Source organism: Peromyscus eremicus, chromosome 5, assembly GCF_949786415.1.
Source record: "Peromyscus eremicus chromosome 5, PerEre_H2_v1, whole genome shotgun sequence".
NCBI classification, from domain to species: Eukaryota; Metazoa; Chordata; class Mammalia; order Rodentia; family Cricetidae; genus Peromyscus; species Peromyscus eremicus.
In genome coordinates this window covers 67,194,106-67,214,483 of record NC_081420.1, presented here as the reverse complement: position 1 = coordinate 67,214,483, position 20,378 = coordinate 67,194,106, and the positions used below count along the sequence as shown (strand labels likewise).

At 37.2% G+C, this 20,378-nt stretch overlaps 1 protein-coding gene across 1 annotated transcript in view; it reads right to left on the bottom strand.

Moving 5' to 3' along the window:
* The window catches only part of Malrd1 (MAM and LDL receptor class A domain containing 1), a 609,872-nt gene that overhangs the window by 557,217 nt on the left and 32,277 nt on the right, over window positions 1-20,378 (bottom strand). The window contains exons 3-5 of the mRNA XM_059263620.1: window positions 13,334-13,428; window positions 13,085-13,246; window positions 5,271-5,367 (exon numbers count right to left, since the gene is read on the bottom strand). Coding sequence (XP_059119603.1) covers window positions 5,271-5,367; window positions 13,085-13,246; window positions 13,334-13,428 — 354 coding nt within the window. The remainder of the gene's footprint in view (window positions 1-5,270; window positions 5,368-13,084; window positions 13,247-13,333; window positions 13,429-20,378) is intronic.

The window sequence follows — 20,378 nt, the reverse complement described above, 5'->3', positions numbered from 1 at the left end:
CAGCTCATGTACCAGGAATAATAGATCCTAGTCCTACTGACAGGGGCTTCTTAAGTAGACCAAGCTACACAACTGTCTCACCTATGCAGAGGGCCTAGTCCAGTCCCATGAAAGCCCCACAGCTGTTGGTCTAAAGTTCATGAGTTCCCACCATTTTGGTTCTGTTGTCTCTGTAGGTTTCCCCATCATGATCTTGATGCCCCTTACTCATAGAATCTCTCTTCCCTCTCTTTGACTGTCTTCCTGGCCTGGTGCTTGGCTTTGATTACTAGCAATAGTAGAGAGGGTGCCTGAGCTGACCTACCCTGGTAATCAGATTGGTGACTACCCTAACTCTCATCATAGAGCCTTTCTCCAGTAACTGATGGAAGCAGATGTAGAGATCCAACAATATTTTCTATTTGTTTTGAAATACTGTCATTGAAGCCATATATGTTGAAGATTATGGGTGTTTTGTTTGTTTGTTTGTTGCTTGTCTTACTTTGTTTTTGGTGAACTTACCTTTAACCATTATGCAATACAATGTTCCTACTTAGCACTGCTAATTTCTATTGTATGGAGGCACATTTTAACACTGATATAGACACTCCACCTTGGTTAGAGATGCGCACTGTGTCTTTCTCCATCTTTTTCTTTTGTAGTTGCTCTGTTTTATTTACTGAACAGATCCTTGAGTAGAGTAACCTTGAACTGTGATCCTCCTGCCTCAATCTTGGGAGAGCAGTGACCACAGGAGTATCCCACCGTGCCCAGCTTTCACCTCCCCTTGCTTTTGATTAATATATGTAATTATAGTTAAAATGAGATTTCATAGGATAAAATTGGTTCACCTTTTTATCCTGTCAGTCTCTGACTTCTAATAGTAATTGCTCTATGATTACAATGAAATTGGCAATTTTATTACTTTTTGTTTGTCTACTCTGCATTTATTACTCTGCATTTGCTTATAGCATCCCTTACCATATGTTTATCTCCACTATTTCTTTTGGCCTTTGAGAGTATTATTTCAAAAGTTGACTATTTTGATACATTCATCTTCTATATGCCTGTTGTCATATATTCTTTGTGACTGATGATATACATACTTTAACATTTTCTTTGCTTTTTAGCATTTCCAGTAAATTGCAGAAATCTTATAGCCTTAGAAATTGTCCATTAGCCACTTCATGCAGTCGTTAGATTTGTTAATTTCCTTTCATTGAAGGTTCAAGGTAGTACAGAGATCTTCCAACATATGTGTGTGTGTGTGTGTGTGTGTGTGTGTGTGAGAGAGAGAGAGAGAGAGAGAGAGAGAGAGAGAGAGAGAGAGAGAGAGAGAGAAACATAACCATTTATCTCATATACTATCCTATATGCTTTTAAGGGAGAAATTTGCTCTATATCTGGATATTTTTTAAGGTGATTCTTCTTCATTTATTTTTGGAGTCATTAGTTTTGTTCTAGTTTTGATTTTATATTTTTGGTTACACCAGGAAAAGTCATCAGCATTTACTTTTAGAGATGTCCTTCCAGTGATAAATACACTGATGATAAAAATAGGGAATAAAGAGACAAAATAGATTTTGAAAGACAATAGAAAATAGAAATTTACTCTTATGAACAGATGGATTTTCGGTTTCTAAGGCAAAACTGCTTACTTAACTCATAAACTGGTTCCCACTGCCTACCCTTATTCCAGAAACAAAAGTAAATATTCAGAAGAATTTTGTGCTCCCTAGCAATGAAGGTCAACCATATAAGAATTGCCTGACCAATAACACAGTCAAAAATAGCATCCCTTTCTCTCTTTTTCTGGTTCCCAAATTGAGATGTACAGAGTTCATCCCTGAGCCAAAAGGCACAAGCGAAACATCAAAAACATCTCTTTATCCTTGAATTTCCCAAGGAGAGGAACAAGTTAAGTACTTAGACCTTTCTTTATTTTATGAAGTAATTGAACCTTACTTTTCTGTTTACATCAACTAAACGCATGCCTAAGCCTGGCTCACATCTGAAAGGATTTTCTGATGGAAATGCCCAGAAGACATCCATTTGGCTTTGCCTCCATGTCCCTGATGTTCCCACTCAATCTCACCCTCAGGACTTCAGGAAACTAAATCACTGACTTTCTTTAATTGGAATTCTGCTTCTTGTCCAAGAATCAGGGAATAACCCAGACCCACATTTTGTAAATGCCAGGTCTACTTTTAAGCGTGGCCTTGCTCATTTCACAGAAACTGTCCCGATAACCTAATTTAAAATGCAAGCCCCATCTTCAGTGATCCTCATCTACTAGGTCTGGAGGGAAGCCCAGCACCGATCACTCCCACATGTGGTTCTGATGATTAACTATGTTCAGTCTGTTCCATTACTGCCTGGAGTTGGCTGTTCAACCCCACTGGAAATTTAATGCTTCTTAATTTAACCACCTTTCACATTCCTGCCATTTACAAACGGAGCTGCACCCCAGTGCTGGTCCTCAGCAGTCACAAGCTACCCTCTGTCCCCACTCTCAGCTCACCCTCATCCTACTGGTTTTTCCTTCCAAACTTTTAACTATGCCAGATAGAAAAATTTTGTTGTTGTTGTCATTTTACTTCACTTGTAAACAAAACATTAAAACTCTCTGGGCCTTCATCTTCAAAGAACACAATAGGTATCTTTACCTGAATCTTCAATGTCTTCTTAAGAAGCCCGTGTCTTTTATAGCTTTCCTGAAGGTGACATCTTTTTTAACACCCCATGAGTTATAAGGTCTACAGTAAGCCTACATACTTTTAATTCCTAAAACTTGCCATTTCATAATTATTTGTCCCTCTGTGTATAAAATGTCTTATTCCATGACATCTCATCTACCTTATCACAACTCTTGCATGTCTGACATTCACATTTATTAAAGACCTAGATCTTGAATTCTAAAGTCATTTTCTCTAATACCAAACCCAGCAATGGTGTAGGAATTTAACACACAAAAGGCATGGTTAAAAAAAAAACAAAACTTGAAATGTGTGCTTGATGGCTTGTGCTTAGTAACTTTCACTTCCACAGAATCTGATGTACATTATAAGTAGAATGCCCTATTGTGTTAAAAAAGTATAGACTTTGGTGTTTTCCTATGTGACACCAGGTTTCTCTGCAATGTTTATTGAATGTTATCATCTATTTACTCTCGTTTTTGGTTTGTTTTTTACTTCTTTCCAGAGGTATTTGAAGTGGTCACTACAAAATCTTGTGTTTATCTTTTGAATATGTATTATGCCCCCTCTACCTTGGCCTTCATCCCAAAATGGTGATCTCAGATAATTAGGAAGTTTGCTTTAGTTTCTACAAGTAGCAATGGAGAGAACGTTCACATCTGAAATGATCGTAAGGTCTTAATATAGGCAAATTTCACTCCCAAGCAAAATCCAATGGTGTCCCAGTGGAAATATGTAATGTAAGCATAATATCAATGGCAGAAGTCCAATAGCAAGGAAAAATTCTATCCAATGGCGGGGCTCCTTTCCTGTTTCTCTTTGAGGATGATTAACTAGATGGACCAATAAATACATCTACTTAGAGATCACTTTTGACAGACCCAAATTTCTGCAGAAAATGAAAAGAACACTGAGGTGGACGGGGTCGGAAATAAATGTCTGATTTAAAAGACTGAACACTGGCTGCATTCTTAATTTAGGGATAATACACCAGGTAACAGAAAGTGAGAGCATGAAGGGAGCTTTGAACTGAAGCACAGTCAGCAGTGGGGTACCTTAGTCTACAGTTCTGATTGGCTGCATCCTTCTGGTCTAATCAATGCCACCCTCTTTTCCTGAAACATTTTTGAGGTTGATAATCTGATTATTTACTTCTGAAGCTTGATAGAGTGAAATCTATCCCCCTGAATTATCTGTTTCATGAATCCTATGGGGATTTCTTATTTGATAGACTGTGAGCATTGCTGATACAGACCTTTATGTGTTTCAGTGTTAGGACTGTTACAGATTCCATAAATCCTACATATCTGCAACTTCTACCATACCAGAAATAACAGTGGTCAAATTTCACACACAATACAAACATCCATTAATAAGACCCTTGTTCTGTTTTAGGAAAACCAACATAACTCCTTGGATCCTGAATTATTATCATAATTTCCATATATTTGAACTAAGTTCAAATATGGAATCCCTTTTGGCAAAATCACTTCTATGGTTTATATATAATTTGAGTCCCCCAGAGGTTTGTGTGTTTGCAATTTGATCCTCTGTGTGACATTAACAGCTGTTGGGGCCATTAAGTGGGGGATCTCATTCACAGAGCCATTAGAACAAATGGTACAGAATTTTTAAAAGGATCTAATATAGTTCTTGTGGGATCCCAGTTAGTTCTCATGAAAGGTTACTATGAAAGAGCGGGAAAACTACTTTCCTACCTTCATTTCCTGTCCCATCATATGCTTTCTCCCTCTTGAATACTCTTTTCTATGATGTCATCCACAATGATGTATTTCTGCCATGAAGTCCTCGCCACAGCCAAGCATATACCCTTGAACCTCTAGAACTATGAGCTAAATTAACTTGTTGTAATTATATTGTACCTAGTCTCAAGCACTTCATTGTAGTAACAGAAAATTGACTACTAAAATAGCTATTATGTTCAGATACATTATATTAAAGCACAATGCAATAAAAAGGTAATGTAAAATAACGTATGTGTATGTATATATGATCCTTGCTTATTTGATTAATTTTTATCCTAATAAAATTATAATTTTAATACTGAAATTTCCATTGGAAAAATATAAATAGGGAATTGAATGTTATCTAATTAATATAATTAAGAAGTCAATATTGATGACATCTTAGATTTGACATATGGAGTTTATCAATGTATTTTGTTTTATTCCAAATGGAGGATAGATTACAACTACTATTTTTTTCCCATTGATGCTTTGCAGTGGATTATCAAACATGTTCTCTAATGAGGCCATTTCAAGGGTGTGGAAGCCAGTTTCCTGACAGCCCTCTGAAAGGCATAGAGCTCTCTAAGTTTAGATTTAGCTAGCCAGTGTAAATATCACTAAGAGATTAAAAGCTGATACTAAATCATCCCACTTAATCCATTATAGCATCAGAGTTTGTGAAAGAGCCTATCTTCACTTCCAGTGTAGGCAAGTCACAGTTAAACAGTATATTAGAGCAATGAAAACAGCCACTATTAAAATGCCACAGACAAACAGAGCAGAGGAAAGTCATAGCAATGCCTAAATTTTCAGAAAATAAGAATCAAGATGAAACAAAAGTTCTTACCATCTGCAGGCAAGCAACCTGAACTGAAAGATATGTCATCAATAGCTATAACTTCTTCTTGTCCATGGGTGGCAAGTATTTGAGCTTGAAAAACAACCTGTACAAAAAACACAAAACAAATTAAGAACATAAAGCAAGGAGCATCACTCTGTCATAATGCTATAGAAGAGAGCCTGCAAATAAGATGCATGCCACTTCCTGGAAGTCCAGGGGTACCACACAAATTCCATGGAAAGGGGATCAAAGCAAATGTTTTCAAGAACAAAACAATGTAGCCACCACTGTGCTACAGATATCTGTTGTGAGCTAGGGGCCATGTCCATGAACTCATGTGGCTTCTCTCCTACATCCACCTTTACATTTTGAGTTCCCGTACATGCTATATGTGTTCACATAAGTTTCATCTTGATCTCTGGACCTTGGCACTTGTCCCATTTTTACTTCTAATTCCTCACATTTTATTCACAGTCTTGCCTGAATTGTTTTTGCATTTCCTCTTGTATATTGTTAGTCATTAATAGAATCACCTTGGAAAACTGACTTACTGTGAGTGAGTTTTATGTTATGATGTGTAGACAACCCAAGTCTACATAACAGGAAATACCCTGCTGTGATGAATTTTCGAAATCCAGAGATAAACCACTTCATTTTCTAACTACCTAAATCAGTAGAAAATAATTATCTCAACTTTACCAAGGAATGCCAATGGTGCTTGTGGCTTCATGTACTAAACATGCGTAGATTGTTCAATCTTTTTTATTATATAAACACTATCACTTTAGAAAATCAGTATTTCTTCTTAGGTTAATGTTTAGTATTAGTCCACCAAAGCAAATCCCTGTCCTGAGTCGCATTCACTTTTTTTTTTTTTTTGGTTTTTCGAGACAGGGTTTCTCTGTGTAGCTTTGCGCCTTTCCTGGAACTCACTTGGTAGCCCAGGCTGGCCTCGAACTCACAGAGATCCACCTGGCTCTGCCTCCCGAGTGCTGGGATTAAAGGCGTGCGCCACCACCGCCCGGCTTGCATTCACTTTTGATCCTATGCAACATGCTATGCTAGTATGATTCCTTGCAGGGAAAATGTTGTCTACCATTCTATTAAATATCCAATAAAAGATGTGACCCACCTTAAGTAACCTAAAATGTAAGTCTAAGAAAGTAATATCCTTCACACAAAATAGAAAAACTGAAGGATGGTATAGAAAGCAAATTCATGTTGGAAAGACAGAAAACATTGTTAAATAAAAATTATTTCTAAGAAAAGAAGCATCCTCCTCATATGAGTATGTAAAATAATAAGTATAAAAATGACCCATATAAGGGCTAGAGCAATGTCTCTGTGGTTAAGCGCAATGGTCACTCTTCCAAGGACACTGGTTTGGTTGCCAGTACCCACATAGCAGCTCACAAACATTTCTCTACACCCGGTTCCAGGGGATCCAACACCTTTTCTGGCCCCCGAAGACATCGGGCATGCAAGTGGTTTGCAGACATGCATTCACACAAAACACTCATATACATAAAATAAAATTAAACATAAAAATCAATAAATAACCCATATGATATAATTTATACAAGGAAAATAAGTTATACCTAAAACAGTAACTGAGATACAGTTCAGTGTGAGAGTACCTGCCTTGTGAGCCTGAGTCCCTGTTTACTCCCCTCAAAGCTCATTCAATGCCATGCCGGGCATATGGCTTATACCTTTAATCCTAGATTTCGGGAGGGAGGCACTGGAGGATTAGTAGTTCAAGATCATCCTCTGTTGTATAAAGAGTTGGGGGCCATCCTAAGTTTTATATCAAAAGAAAAGTATGTGCTGGATAGATAGGAGCAATGGCTGATCTTCCAAAGCACCTGGGGTTCATTCCCAGAACCCTGATGGTAGCACAGATCCATCAGTAACTCCAGTCCCAAAGGCTTCAACAACCTCTTTTCCTTAACCTATTAACTTTCCACAGATATTAGGCATACATGTGATATATAGACATGCATGCAGGCACTCACCTAACATGCTAAATAAGTAAATCAATAAATCAATCAATCAATCAATCAATAAATAAATAAATAAATAAAGTGATGAAATAAAATACAAGGCTTAATACATAATTAACATTAAATATTGTTAGCTACTGTTACTATAATAGATATTAAGTTATGAATGCTATTCTAGGAACTATGCTTGAGAATACAAACTTCAACGTTTCTATAAATTGCTCTTTTATTTTTCTGAGAATGTTTCCAGATGTCTCTGCTTTCTAGCGAATGCCAAAGTTAACATATCCCCACAGTCGCCATCTTTAAAGTGAGAAGTAGAAATAAATGTCTGTTTCGTCACTGGTCTCATTTCTGCTTCTCCCCACTCTCGCCCCCCAAAGGACCACCCGTCATCAGAGCTGAGCTGGTATCCTGCCTGAAGAAACACATATTTTACTTCACAAATATCTGCCACTCTCCCGAGCTCTCCGCCGACGTGCCTGCTGCCGGCCAGGCATTTCCCCTCAAATGAGAAAAGTTACTTCTAATTCATAATACTCTGCACTTTCTCCCCAAAATGAGCCTCTCTTCACTCATCTGCTGACAATGAATCATACTGCGACTCGGCGATGCTCAAAACTCCAAAATGACCTTTAGAATAGTTTTCTCTTCAGGTCTCGTGTCTAATCAGCCAAGACCTATTAAGTCTATTTTCCTTCTAGCCGTGTTTCCATTCTTATTTCCCCATGCCTGATCTATTGAAGCAGCCTTTAAATTACCTTCCTGCCTTAATCCTCTCCTCATTAGAGTTTGCAATAGATATTATATGTTTATTTGGCTCAGCTAAATCACAGGCTAACTTGGTATCACTGAAGAAAAGTTATTGTGAAAACTGGATGCCATTTGAGCCACCCTGCTCAGCCATGGGGACATTTTTCTTTAAAAAAGGGACAGTTTCTCTAAGGGAAATTTACTAATGGGTCTGTGAGGCTACAAAACACAGAGCCCATCAGACTTAACTAAATGGCCCCACTAAATAGATTTAAACAAAAGATTTTTTTTTTCGCCAAGGATGTTGGTTATAATCTGAAAACACAGCTAAAGGAAATAAAACCCCAGGCTAATGAGAAAGAGCCAGGTCCCATGAAAGACCAATGCCAGAGGCTGACTTGGCTTGTGGTAGTGCTATTTCTACAAAAAGTGATGTATAATACTCCTTGCTTTATCCAAAGCTTTCTCAAAGATTTTTTTTCAAAACCTGTATGTTATTTGGATGATATTGGGAATTTTTTTAAGGGAACAAACCAGCCACAGCCCCAAAAAAGGAACAAAGCGGGGAGCAGATCATAAGAGAGATAATGGGTAAGGGGTTTACAACATGTCAGGAGGAAAGCATACCCTGAACTGAGTCAACAATAAAATGAGACAATTTTTTTTTCTCTCAGACATTTTAGAGAAAAATAACCTTGGAATGGGAATAAGAGATCTATTCCCAGGATGCTTGAGTTAAATGTTGGTGGAAGCTGTGATAACAGATCAATAATAGACCAGAATTAACAACGAATTCATGACCAGAAACTCTTACAATTATGTAATTATATAGATAAATGATATATAGACAAATGATAGAAAGACACATGTCATTAGAGTTAATTCATAGTATATATTCAATTATTTTCCAATCAAGTTCTTTTCTTTTCCTTGTATTTTCAGACACTGTCTCCTTACATAGACCAGGCTGGCCTAGAACTTAGATTCTCCTGCCTCAGCTTCCCAAATGCTGGGTTTATAAGCATGTGTCAGCATACCTAGCTGCTGTGGATATCACTCTATATAAATAAAAGACTGATTGGCCAGTAGCTAGACAGGAAGTATAGGCGGGACTAACAGAGAGGAGAATTGAGGGAACAGGAAGGGAGAGGGAGAGACTGCTGGAGCTGCCGCCAGGACAAGGAAGATGTAAGGTACCAATAAGCCACGAGCCACATGGCAAAGTATAGATTAATAGAAATGGCTTAACTATAAGAGTAAGAGCTAGACAATGATAGGCCTGAGCCAAAGGCCAAGCAGTTTAAATAATGTAAGAGTCTGTGTGTTTATTTTATAAGTGGGCTCCGGGATTGACAGGACTTGGCAGGAGCTGGAGAGAAATTCTCCAGCTACACCTAGCTGTCATTTTTTTTTTTTTTACCATATGAAAGAATATTTACTGATTTCTATGCAACAGAACTGACTGCTTTTGGAAGTTTGGATTTTTATCCACATCTTCTCAAGTTCTATAGTTAGACATAGTTTAGAAAATTACTATAGTTCAGTGACTAAGTGATTGATAGATGAAATCAAACTTTCATATGTTCTAACATAGTGTGCTGATGAGATAGGTTATCAAACTATGTAAAGCTCAAAGCCCCAATGTTAAAATGGGGACAAGTCATCAGAGGGTTCCCTTGAGGGGTCACTTAGTGGCACAAAGTTCTAAGCCCAATTCCTTCACTTTAGTAAATGTTCTTCAGTGTTAGTTGATACTATGCCTTAAATGTTTTCAAAATGTCTATGAAATTCTACCATCTTTGTTTATAATGTCAAGTCCTTGTTTATGGATCAGTACATCCTGGGAAATTAAAACACTTCAATTTTATTAAGAGATAAAGGACCCTGGGTGACAAGCAGCTTCAGGGGATTTCCCAAACACTCACATTCACCTAGGATGTAGCTGTCATTGACTAAAATACCCTATCTAGGTTTTTCTAAAGAAATCATATATGGCTTTAAACTATCAGAAGTCAGCATGGAGGGGAAATTGCAGAAAGTGAAATAATTCCCAAAGCTTTCTAAGTTGCAGAGGCAGCAGATGTAATGTAAAGGTGCTGATTACAAAATTCCTGAAATAGTCTTCTCACAAAATCTCTAAAGGAACAAGATAGTGGATGAAGATGTTCAACATTGCAAGCACAACACATCTCTGCAGCCCACCACACAGCAGTGAATGGACATCTGCTCACTTGCTGACAGGAGAGATTAAAGGTTTCTATAGCTTTAAAGCATGGGTACAGCCTCAGCATCTCAGCGGCCATGCAGCCTACTTCTTTTTACAAAGCTTTTTAAGTTACAAGCACTATTTTTTCCATCAGTTTAAAGTATTTAGGGAAACACATTAATATACTGAGGAAGCATCTATGATAATTGAAGTTTGCTGCTGCATTTTAAAAAATTCCACGAATAACCTGTGTCCCAGCCACATCTGAATTGCTCTAGAGATGATATATTCTGGAATTTTAAGTTTTATATTTATCAGATACACAATTTGAGCAACAAAATCTATAGTTTTTGGAAATGGGCACATGAGGTAACCAAGGAACTCATTTTGAAAGGTTTTATTAACAAGGTCCAGCAAGTATCACCTTTGCCAAGCATCCAAATCTCTGTTACCCTACTAATAGAAACTTTGACCTAAAGATATGGACAACTAGATACTAAACATGTATTAACTTGGCAAAGATCATTTAAGACTTTCTTAGTACTCATGGTTTTATAGTTAAGAAAAATGAGTAACGATTAAAACATGAACCAAAATAAGATTCTCATCTGTCATTAAAATTGACACCAGAGAGAAGGTAATGGGGCAAGTTGCAAATTGCATTCAGTTGAGGTGGCTCATTCTTAACAAAATCAATCTTGGCTTTGCTATGTTGCTTAGGAAGACACGGAGGAATGAAAAGTACATAGGAAATATACTAGAATCTCCTCTAGCATTGAATCTCATCTCAACCATCACAGCAAACACTGGTCTCCAGAGGAACTTACTGCACACTACACCCAGCTAAAGCCATTGAAACACCAAATATCTGCTCCCTGTAGATGCCAACTATCTCGCAAATTGGTACTTGAAACCTTTCCTGCATCATGCCTAGCACACCCCAAGCACTCCAAGTAAGTCATATTTAAATAAGTAAAGCAATTAGCAGAAAAACTTAACTGTGTCATGATGTAAGATGTCTCTCCCCCACATAAATATGGACGTTTGATTTCAATAGGTTATAAATTATCAAACTATAGAACTATGTCCAACCATAGAACTATTAAATCTATGCAGCATTTAACCAGATACTAAGTTATTTTGCTATCTACTTTAGATAGTCTTTTAGTTTAACAATGACTGAAAATTTCAAGTGCAGTGATTTCATGGCATCAACCAAGAAAATATGTCACTCATGTAAATGTCATTCAACATTTATAACCGGCATAGATATCTATCATTTATCCATGCCTTTCCTCTTAGTCATTCTAAATTAGCTGAGGGCTAAATTGAAGCTAATTCATTCCTTCGGCCTAAACAACTAGATATATAGCATATATCAAATAAGATACTTTTATATAAAGTTTATTTTAAATGATAATTATTGATAAGAAATTAGAGGCAGTTTACATCTCTCAACCTTCATCAAAGAGGCTTCTGTTTACAGTAGATTGCCATTAACACAAACACCTACAAATGGTCAGTGCGCAGAGACTAAGGGACTGTTGAGTGTTCATCTCTAAATGGGACATGTATATCAATCCACTTCCCCCAAGACTAAGGGACCATTATGGAATAGTGGGTGGAAGGATTTTAAGGGTCAAAAATAGTGGATATCTTCAGCAAGTGTTTTTGATGGGTATGACAGGGCTTTTGCATACATCAGCTCACAGCAGCAGTGACTTCACAAGATCTACAAAAGATCAAGTCAGTCAAAATACCAGCATGGATGGGGGAAGAACTCCAAAAATACCACCCCTACCTGGGAGACTATTGGCAATTTAAGGCTGCTAGGGAAGGAGGAGCCATTTTTCTTCAGGGATCCAGCCCCTGAGAGGCTACCCATACTCTAGCAAATGGTCCTACACACATGGACATACAAGCAGCATTAGTAGTCTCGATTTTTTTAAGCACAAGAAGTTGGGAGGAAAAAGTTTGGCAGGGATACTGGAGGAATTAGCAAGGAGGAAACAGGGGATTATGTTTGATCAAAAGATTATATGCATGTGTCAAATTCTCAAGAAATAAAAAAGCAAAACTAAAAATAAAATAATTGATTGCTAAATTTGTCCATAAAACAGGTTTAGAAAGTCATTTTCTTAAAAAAAAAAATGCTTTAAAATACTTCTCATCTTTAACTGAAAAATTTTGCTTGGCCATCCCAAATGCTAAAACATGCAATGCTTTCCCAAGAAGTCTTATAATAACCATTATATTATAATTTCTGTCATGCATAGGTTTTAATAGGCTGCATAAGTAAGCTTGTCTTTTATAGGCTTGCATTTGATTTAATTCATAAAATTATTTAGGAAAATAAAAGATGTGTTGAAATGAGCTTAACCATGAGATGAATATGAGAATTATTCTACTTCAACAGCATTTGGAATTAGTATGTAAATTAAAATCTCTTCATTCATTATTCAAAATTATCCTCTCAAATGCATGGTAAAAGTTAGAGAGAAAAGTGATTCTTGGGAGGAAGAAGTGTAAAGAAAGAGGAGTAAAAAAAGCAAAAGATGAAAATATGAGGTTTAAGAAATTGAGGAGCTAATTTCACAGGATTTTATAGAATTATAGTTAACCTTTACATAACTATCTTAAAATATATCAATTTTAAATCAAAACACAAAATCAAAACTTCACAATGAGAATGTCTGTTATCATGACTGGCCATTCTAATTTGCCCAAGACTTGAAAATTGTGGAAATCCCCAGTCCCTGGCAGATAAATTGGCCATGTGACCTTTTTAATTGACCTGTTCTGAAATCTGAGTTCTTAGGAATTTTCTTCCAAAGCCATATTTGGAGATAGAAGTTTACCTGAAACCGCTGTGAGCTCTGGATTGTGATGACATTTCTCTCCCATTGACTCTGGAGTACCTCTGTTTTCTGCCATACATGCTGAATAGGACTGTCACATGTGGTTTGAAGGCCTGCTGTCAATTTGTCATCTTGGTGACTGGAGAAGTCATAAAATGTAATCTGTAAGGAATAATTGGTATCCAAATAATTGCAATAAATGAATGGCCAAGTGTGTCAGAACTTGAAATGCTTTGTGTTTTCAGATACCTGACAATCTTGCTGGTCATTAGTTGGAAGGAAAATTCTGCTTCTTAAGTCTGAGGAGATGGAATTCATTCTGGAGATCAATGTGAGAAAATTGGCTGTGATAAACAAGAATTACCAAATTAGACTTAAGCTCATCACTGGCAACCTTATTTCTAGAACTAGAGGTGATTCTGGTACATACACTCATGGAGTCAATATAACTGTGTTTAAAGGATTAAAGATTAAAACACACTAGTGAACTGACTGACATTTTTACATTCTATGTTGTCCATTTAAAGAGATAATCATGATTGTATGCATTATAATATTACTATGTGCAACAGTCCAAGATATAATGTAGTCATATTTGACATAGGAAGTAAAAACTCCATAAAGAAGTTATCCAGGAAAAAGGGAATTCTGGGAATGCCTACTAAAATAAGCACCTCAGCAGCAAATGCAATGAGAACATTGGTTTTTAATGCCTTTGTTTCAAAAGGTAACATGCTCCTAGCTTTTTGCAGAAACACAAGGAACAGCCCTGATATTTTCTCACTTATTGTGGTAATAATAAATATACCACTGTTTGGAAACTACTAATAAAATTAAAACATTGGGTATTCCCTAGACTGGCAGAGAGTCCCTGATGTGCTTTTCCAGGGTCATCACAACTGATATGGAAGCATCTGTTATGTCACACTCTGTTTGGTACACTGATGCTTGTCAAAAGAGAGGAAAAACAGTGTTGACAGTGATTATGATGACCTATCTATCTAAGTCACTCAGTGATATTTTAAAGCCAGACTGGAAGTCAAATCTAATTGTCACATCATTGAGTCAATCAATACTAATATTATGAACCCTAGCAAACCTCATCTTTTCTGGTATTCTGGTGGAACAATTGGATAGCCATTAGCTTGCTCTTAGAGCAATAAACTGATGTTGAGAAAATTACTAATTAGCAAGCATAAGTGTTGGGAGACCCTGCTGGTCAGAGGTTGCAGTCTGTCATGGCCTGGTAACTTTCTTCAAGTTCAGCAACATGAAGGACTTCTTCCCCAGTGAGGCTTCTTGCCCTCTATCTACCCGTATTTGAAGGATGTGTCTAGGCCCAGATGTCAGACTTATCTCTAGCATGACCCTTGGCATAGTTCCCTGCTAGAGGCTTTCTCCCTGTTGCTTATATGGTATCTAAGACTTATACTAGGAGCTTTGCTATAGGACCTTACTGTCATATATGAAGGCTTATGATAGGAACATGTTGTTTAACGAAAATAAGGGTTTGTCCCCAGACTTCCCAGTCCTATATATTTCCTATATTATGGAATAGAGTTGAGTTGTTTCACTGAAGTAATCTCCTGGAGGACTATCTCTGTCATATCCACACAGTTGAACCCTGCTTCCCCCCACTTCTGCTCCCTCACCACCTCAATGATCGCCAGCAGATGATCCCAAGAAGAAGGAGAACCACATGTAAGCAATGTGGATATAGTTTTAGTTTTAAACAAAGTATTAGCTCAATGAATGAAATTCAATGGGATTTAAATAATTAAATATATATATATATCCCCAGACCAGCATATCAAAAAAGGGGAAACATACACACCAACACATACTGCACACACACACACACACACACACACACACACACACACACACAAAACCACCACCACCACCACCACTACAACAACAACAACAAAATAACAAGAATCAACAAACACTGCTCATAGATAACTCTCAACATCCCGGTCTCAATTACCAAGTAAAAACACACAGACTAAAAGACTGGATGCAAAACCATAATCTGTCCATCTGCACTATCCAAGAAATGTAGTATGAATCTTTAAAGGTCTTATTAATAAAAACAAACTCAGAGCTAGGTACTGGGGTGAACACGGAAAGATCAGAGAAACAGAACAAGCCACATCCAACCTCCCCTTACCAATTCCTCAGCTGATCTTGTTTCTCAGACTGAAAGCCTCTGAATCCTCATTCAAATGGATCTCAGCTGAACTGCTGGTAAAAGCTAAAAGCTTAAAACAGCCTCTAGTTCCTGGTCCTCAAGCTTTATATACCTTTCTGCTTCCTGCCGTCACTTCCTGGGATGAAAGGCATGTGTCTTTCCCAAGCAAGACATGAGATCTCAAGTGCTGGGATTAAAGGTATGTGCCACCACACCTGGCTCTGTTTCCAGTATGGCCTTGAACTCACAGAGATTTGGATGGATCTCTGCCTCCAGAATGCTAGGATTAAAGGCATGTGCTACCACTGCCTAACCTCTATGCTTAATATAGTGGCTGTTCTGTTCTCTGACCCCCGATAAGTTTATTGAGGTAACAATATATCAACCACATTTCCCTTTTTTTGTTTAAAATAAAAAAGTTGTAACAAATATAAGAAATAGTATATAAAATATATACAGTCAAGAATTACATTAACAGTGTCTAATCCATTCACATTTGACAGATTCAGACAAAAAAAAAACCCTCCATTATATATATTATCAATGTCCAGTCCATTAACATTTGACAAATTCAGACAAAAATTTTCATTACTTATCCTATTTTGTTGAGTCCAAAATGTGTATGCAATATACAAAAGTCCAATCCAATGTAAAATATTTAAAACAAATAGTTCCTTTTTAAAAGTAGATTCATGATAAATGAAGACCCCATGGGAACAGGAAGAAGCAGAGCACTAGAGAGGTCCCCAGAAATCCACAAAAATACCTCCACTATAGACTACTGGCAATGGTCGAGAGAGGGCCTGAGCTGACCTACTCTGGTGATCAGATGGCCAAACACCCTAACTGTCATGATAGAACTCTCATCCAGTGACTGATGGAAGCAGATGCAGAGATCCATGGCCAAGCCCCAGGTGGAGCTCCAGGAGTCCAATCAGTGAGAGAGAGGAGGGATTATATGAGCAAGAGATACTGAGACCATGATTGGAAAAAGCACAGGGACAAATAACCAAACTAGTGGAAACACATGAACTGCGAACCAATAGCTTTAGGAGCCCCCATGGAACTGGACCAGGCCCTCTAGATAAGTGAGACAGTTGATTAGCTTGAACTGTTTGGGAGGCCCCCAGGCAGTGGAACCAGGACCTGTCCTTGGTGCATGAGCTGGCTTTTTGGAACCTAGGGCCTATGTTGAGACACTTTGCTCAGCCTTGGTGTAGGGATGAGGAGAATCCATGGCTGATATGTAAAATTAAATTAATTTTAAAAGAAAAAAAATAAATAAAGTAAATTCAATAATCTACCTTTTATTTTATCATATCCATAATCTCTCTTTTTTCTTCTCTGAGTAGATTCAAAAGTCTACCTTTTATCTTGTCATTTCTATATCTTCCCTTTTAAAAAAATCTACCTTTTATCTTATTATTTCTATAGCTTCCTTTTTTCCTTTTCAGAGTGGATTCAATAATCTACCCTTTTATTCTATTATTTCTATCTTTTTTTTCAGAGTAGATTCAATAGTCTACCTCTTATCTATATCCTCTCTTTTATTTTTCTTTTTTTTAAACAAGAACCCTATATCTAATCTCCTTTGTTTAGCCTGTTGTTTTTTTTTTATCATTAACAATTAACAACTTGTAACCAACCATCATAAACAATGACAATATCTGTAACTCAAATGACTAAAAACTACCCACTCGACCTCTTGGGAATGTGGGCATCATTTTCTTAAAATTACTTCTTGCTCTCTGGGGGCAAAGGCATCTTTGGGGGTTCCTGAAAAGAAAATTTTGGGGTTAATTGTCAAGTCCTGAGAGAGTTAGTTGTATCATTTGTTGTCCAGTCTCTGCATAATACAAAAGTGCAGGGCTTATCTGAAGTCCTTGTTCCAGTAGTCTGTGAGGCTGGAGCATCTCAACTATGATTTTGAAATTGTTCTGAGCAGTTTGTAGTCCAGAGCTGTCACTATTTGTGGCCCAGCCCCGGCCACAGCTTCTCCTCAGCAAGACTCCCAGGCTGGCCTTGAACTGGAGATCCTCCTGCTTCTGTTTCCTTTAGCAAATCTTCCAGCATGCACCACCACAACTGGCCACATGCAGCTTGGACCTGAGCTGGGGCCTACAAGGCCACAGGCAGATCTTCCGGTGGTGTTAATCAGCTTTATCATAATCCATGTGGAATTGTCATTGTGGGATCCCGTCATCTTTTTGAAGATTTCAAAGTCACTGTTAAGTATGATCAGCACAATATATCAACCACAAAGAAACACCCCTTAACATTAAGGATAGACATCACCTAAGGGTAAATTTTGGAAAAAGGTATTCCAAGCAAATGAACCTAAGAAACAAGCTTGTTTAGCCATAATATCTGACAAAATAGACTTCAAACCAAGACTAATCAGAAGTAGGAAAGGACATTACACACTCATCAAAGGAAAAATTCACCAAGACAACATTGAATTTTTAACAACTATATACCAAATACAAGGACACCCAAGTTCACAAAAGGAAACACTACTATACCTTAAATTACATATTGACCTTCACACATTGATAGTGGGAGACTTCAGTACAGCACTCTAACCAATAGGCAGGTCATCCAGACAGAAAAGATTACAGAAGTCATAAACCAAAAAAACCTAACAGATATTTATAGAACATTTCACCCAAACACAAAAGAATATACCTTCTTAGCACCAAAGGAACTTTTTCCAATATTGACCACATACTCTGATACAAAGCGAGTCTCAATAGATACAAGAAAATTGAAATAACACCCTGCACCCTATCTAATCACCAGAGATTAAAGTTGCATTTCAACAACAACAGAAAGCTTACAAACTCTTGGAAACTAAACATCTCACTACTGAATGAAAAATGAGTCAAGACAGAAATTAAGAAAGAAGTTAAAGACTTTGCATATAATGCAATGTAAATTAATACATAATATACCCAAACATATGGAACATGGTAAAGGCATATCTGAGAGTCAAGTTCATAGCACTAAGAGCCTACATTAAAAAGAAAAATGGAGAGACAGCTCACCTGTAAGTTCTAGAACAAAAAGAAAGAGTCAGATCCAAAAGGAGTAGATGGCAAGAAATAATCCAACTCAGGGCTGAAATCAATAAAATAGAAACAACAAAAAATAACAACAATAGAAAACAATAAAGAATGAAACAAAGAGTCAGTTCTTTGAGGAAATCAATAGGATTGACAAACCCTTATCCAAATTAACTAAAAGGTGAAGGGAAGATCCGAATTAACAAAATTAGAGATGGAAGGGAGGACACAACAATAGACACCAAGGAAATACTGAGAATCATAAGGACATACTTTAAGAACTCCTATGCCACCAAATTGGAGTAACTAAAAATAATAGATAATTTTTTAATATATACTATCTACCAAAGTTAAATCAAGATCAGATAGGCAACTTATACAGACCTACAACACCTAGTGAAATTGAAGCAGTAATTAAAAGTCTACCAAACAAAAAAGCACACAATCAGATTATTTTAGTGCAGAATTCTAGCAGACTTTCAAAGGAAAGGTAATGCCAATACTTCATAAATTACTTTATAAAATAGAAACAAAAAGAATACTGTCTTATTTGTTTTATGAGGCCAACATTACCACATAAAGACTCAACAAAGAAAGAAAATTAGAAACCAATTTCCCATATGAACACAGATGCAAAAATTCTCAATAAAATATTTGCATACTGAATCCAAGAACACATTAAAAACATCATCCCACCTGATTAAGTAGACTTTTTCCCAGAGATGCAGGAATGGATCAATATATCTAAATCAATAAACATAATCCTTCATATAAACACACTGAAAGATAAAAACCATGTGATCATTTCATTAGATATGTAAAGGGCCTTTGAGAAAATATAACAACCCTTCATGATCAAAGTCCTGAGAATCAGGAAACAAGGGATATAACCCAACATAATAATGTAGTTTACAGAAATCCCAGAGCTAATATCAACTTAAGACAAACTAAGAGCAATTCCACCAAAATCAAAAACAAGACAAGGTTGTCTACTCTCTCCATACCTATTCAATATAGTTCGTGATGTCTTAGCTACAGCAATAAGACAAGAAGAGCAAAATCAAATTATCTTTATTTGTAGATGATATGATTATTACATAAATTACTGGAAAAGTTCTACCAGGAAATTCCTACAGCTGATAAACACTTTCAACAATATAGCCTGATAGAAAATTTACTCACAAAAATCAGTAGCTTTCATATGTATGAATGACAGTCTGAGGAAGAAATCAGGAAAATAACATCTTTCAAAATAGCCTCAAATAATGTTATCTTGGGGTAACTCTAACCAAATTAAAGACTTGTATGATAAAAATATTCAAATCACTGAAGAAAGAAATTGGAGATGGTATCAGAAGATGAAAAGATCTCCTATGCTCATGGATCAGTGAGATTAATGCAAAAATGACCATCCTACCAAAAGCAATCTACAGATTCAGCTATCCCCATCAAAATTCAAACACAATTGTTTTCAGAGCTTGAAAGAACAATTTTCAGCTTCGTGTGGAAATAAACAACAACAAAAATGATAGCTAAAACAATCCTGAATAATAAAAGAACTGCTGGAGGTAGGTATCACTATCCCTAATTTCAAGTTGTACTATATAACTATGCTAATAAAAACATCATGGTATTGGCACAAAAACAGACATGTAGATCAAAGGAATCAAAATGAAGACCCAGATGTAAATCCACAGACATATGAACACTTGATTTTTGTTAAAAAGAAGGAGGAGGAGGAAGAGGAGGAGAAGGAGGAGGAGGAGGAGGAAGAGGAGGAGCAGGAGCAGGAGGAGGAGCAGGAGGAGGAGCAGGAGGAGGAGAAGCAGGAGCAGGAGGAGGAGCAGGAGCAGGAGGAGGAGGAGGAGGAGGAAGAGGAGGAGAAGGAGGGGAGGGGAGGGGAGGGGAGGGGAAGGAGGAGGAGGAGGAGGAGGAGGAGAAGGAGGGGAGGGGAGGGGAGGGGAGGGGAGGGGAAGGAGGAGGAGGAGGAGGAGGAGGAGGAGGAGGAGGAGGAGGAGAAGGAGAAGGAGGAGAAGAAGAA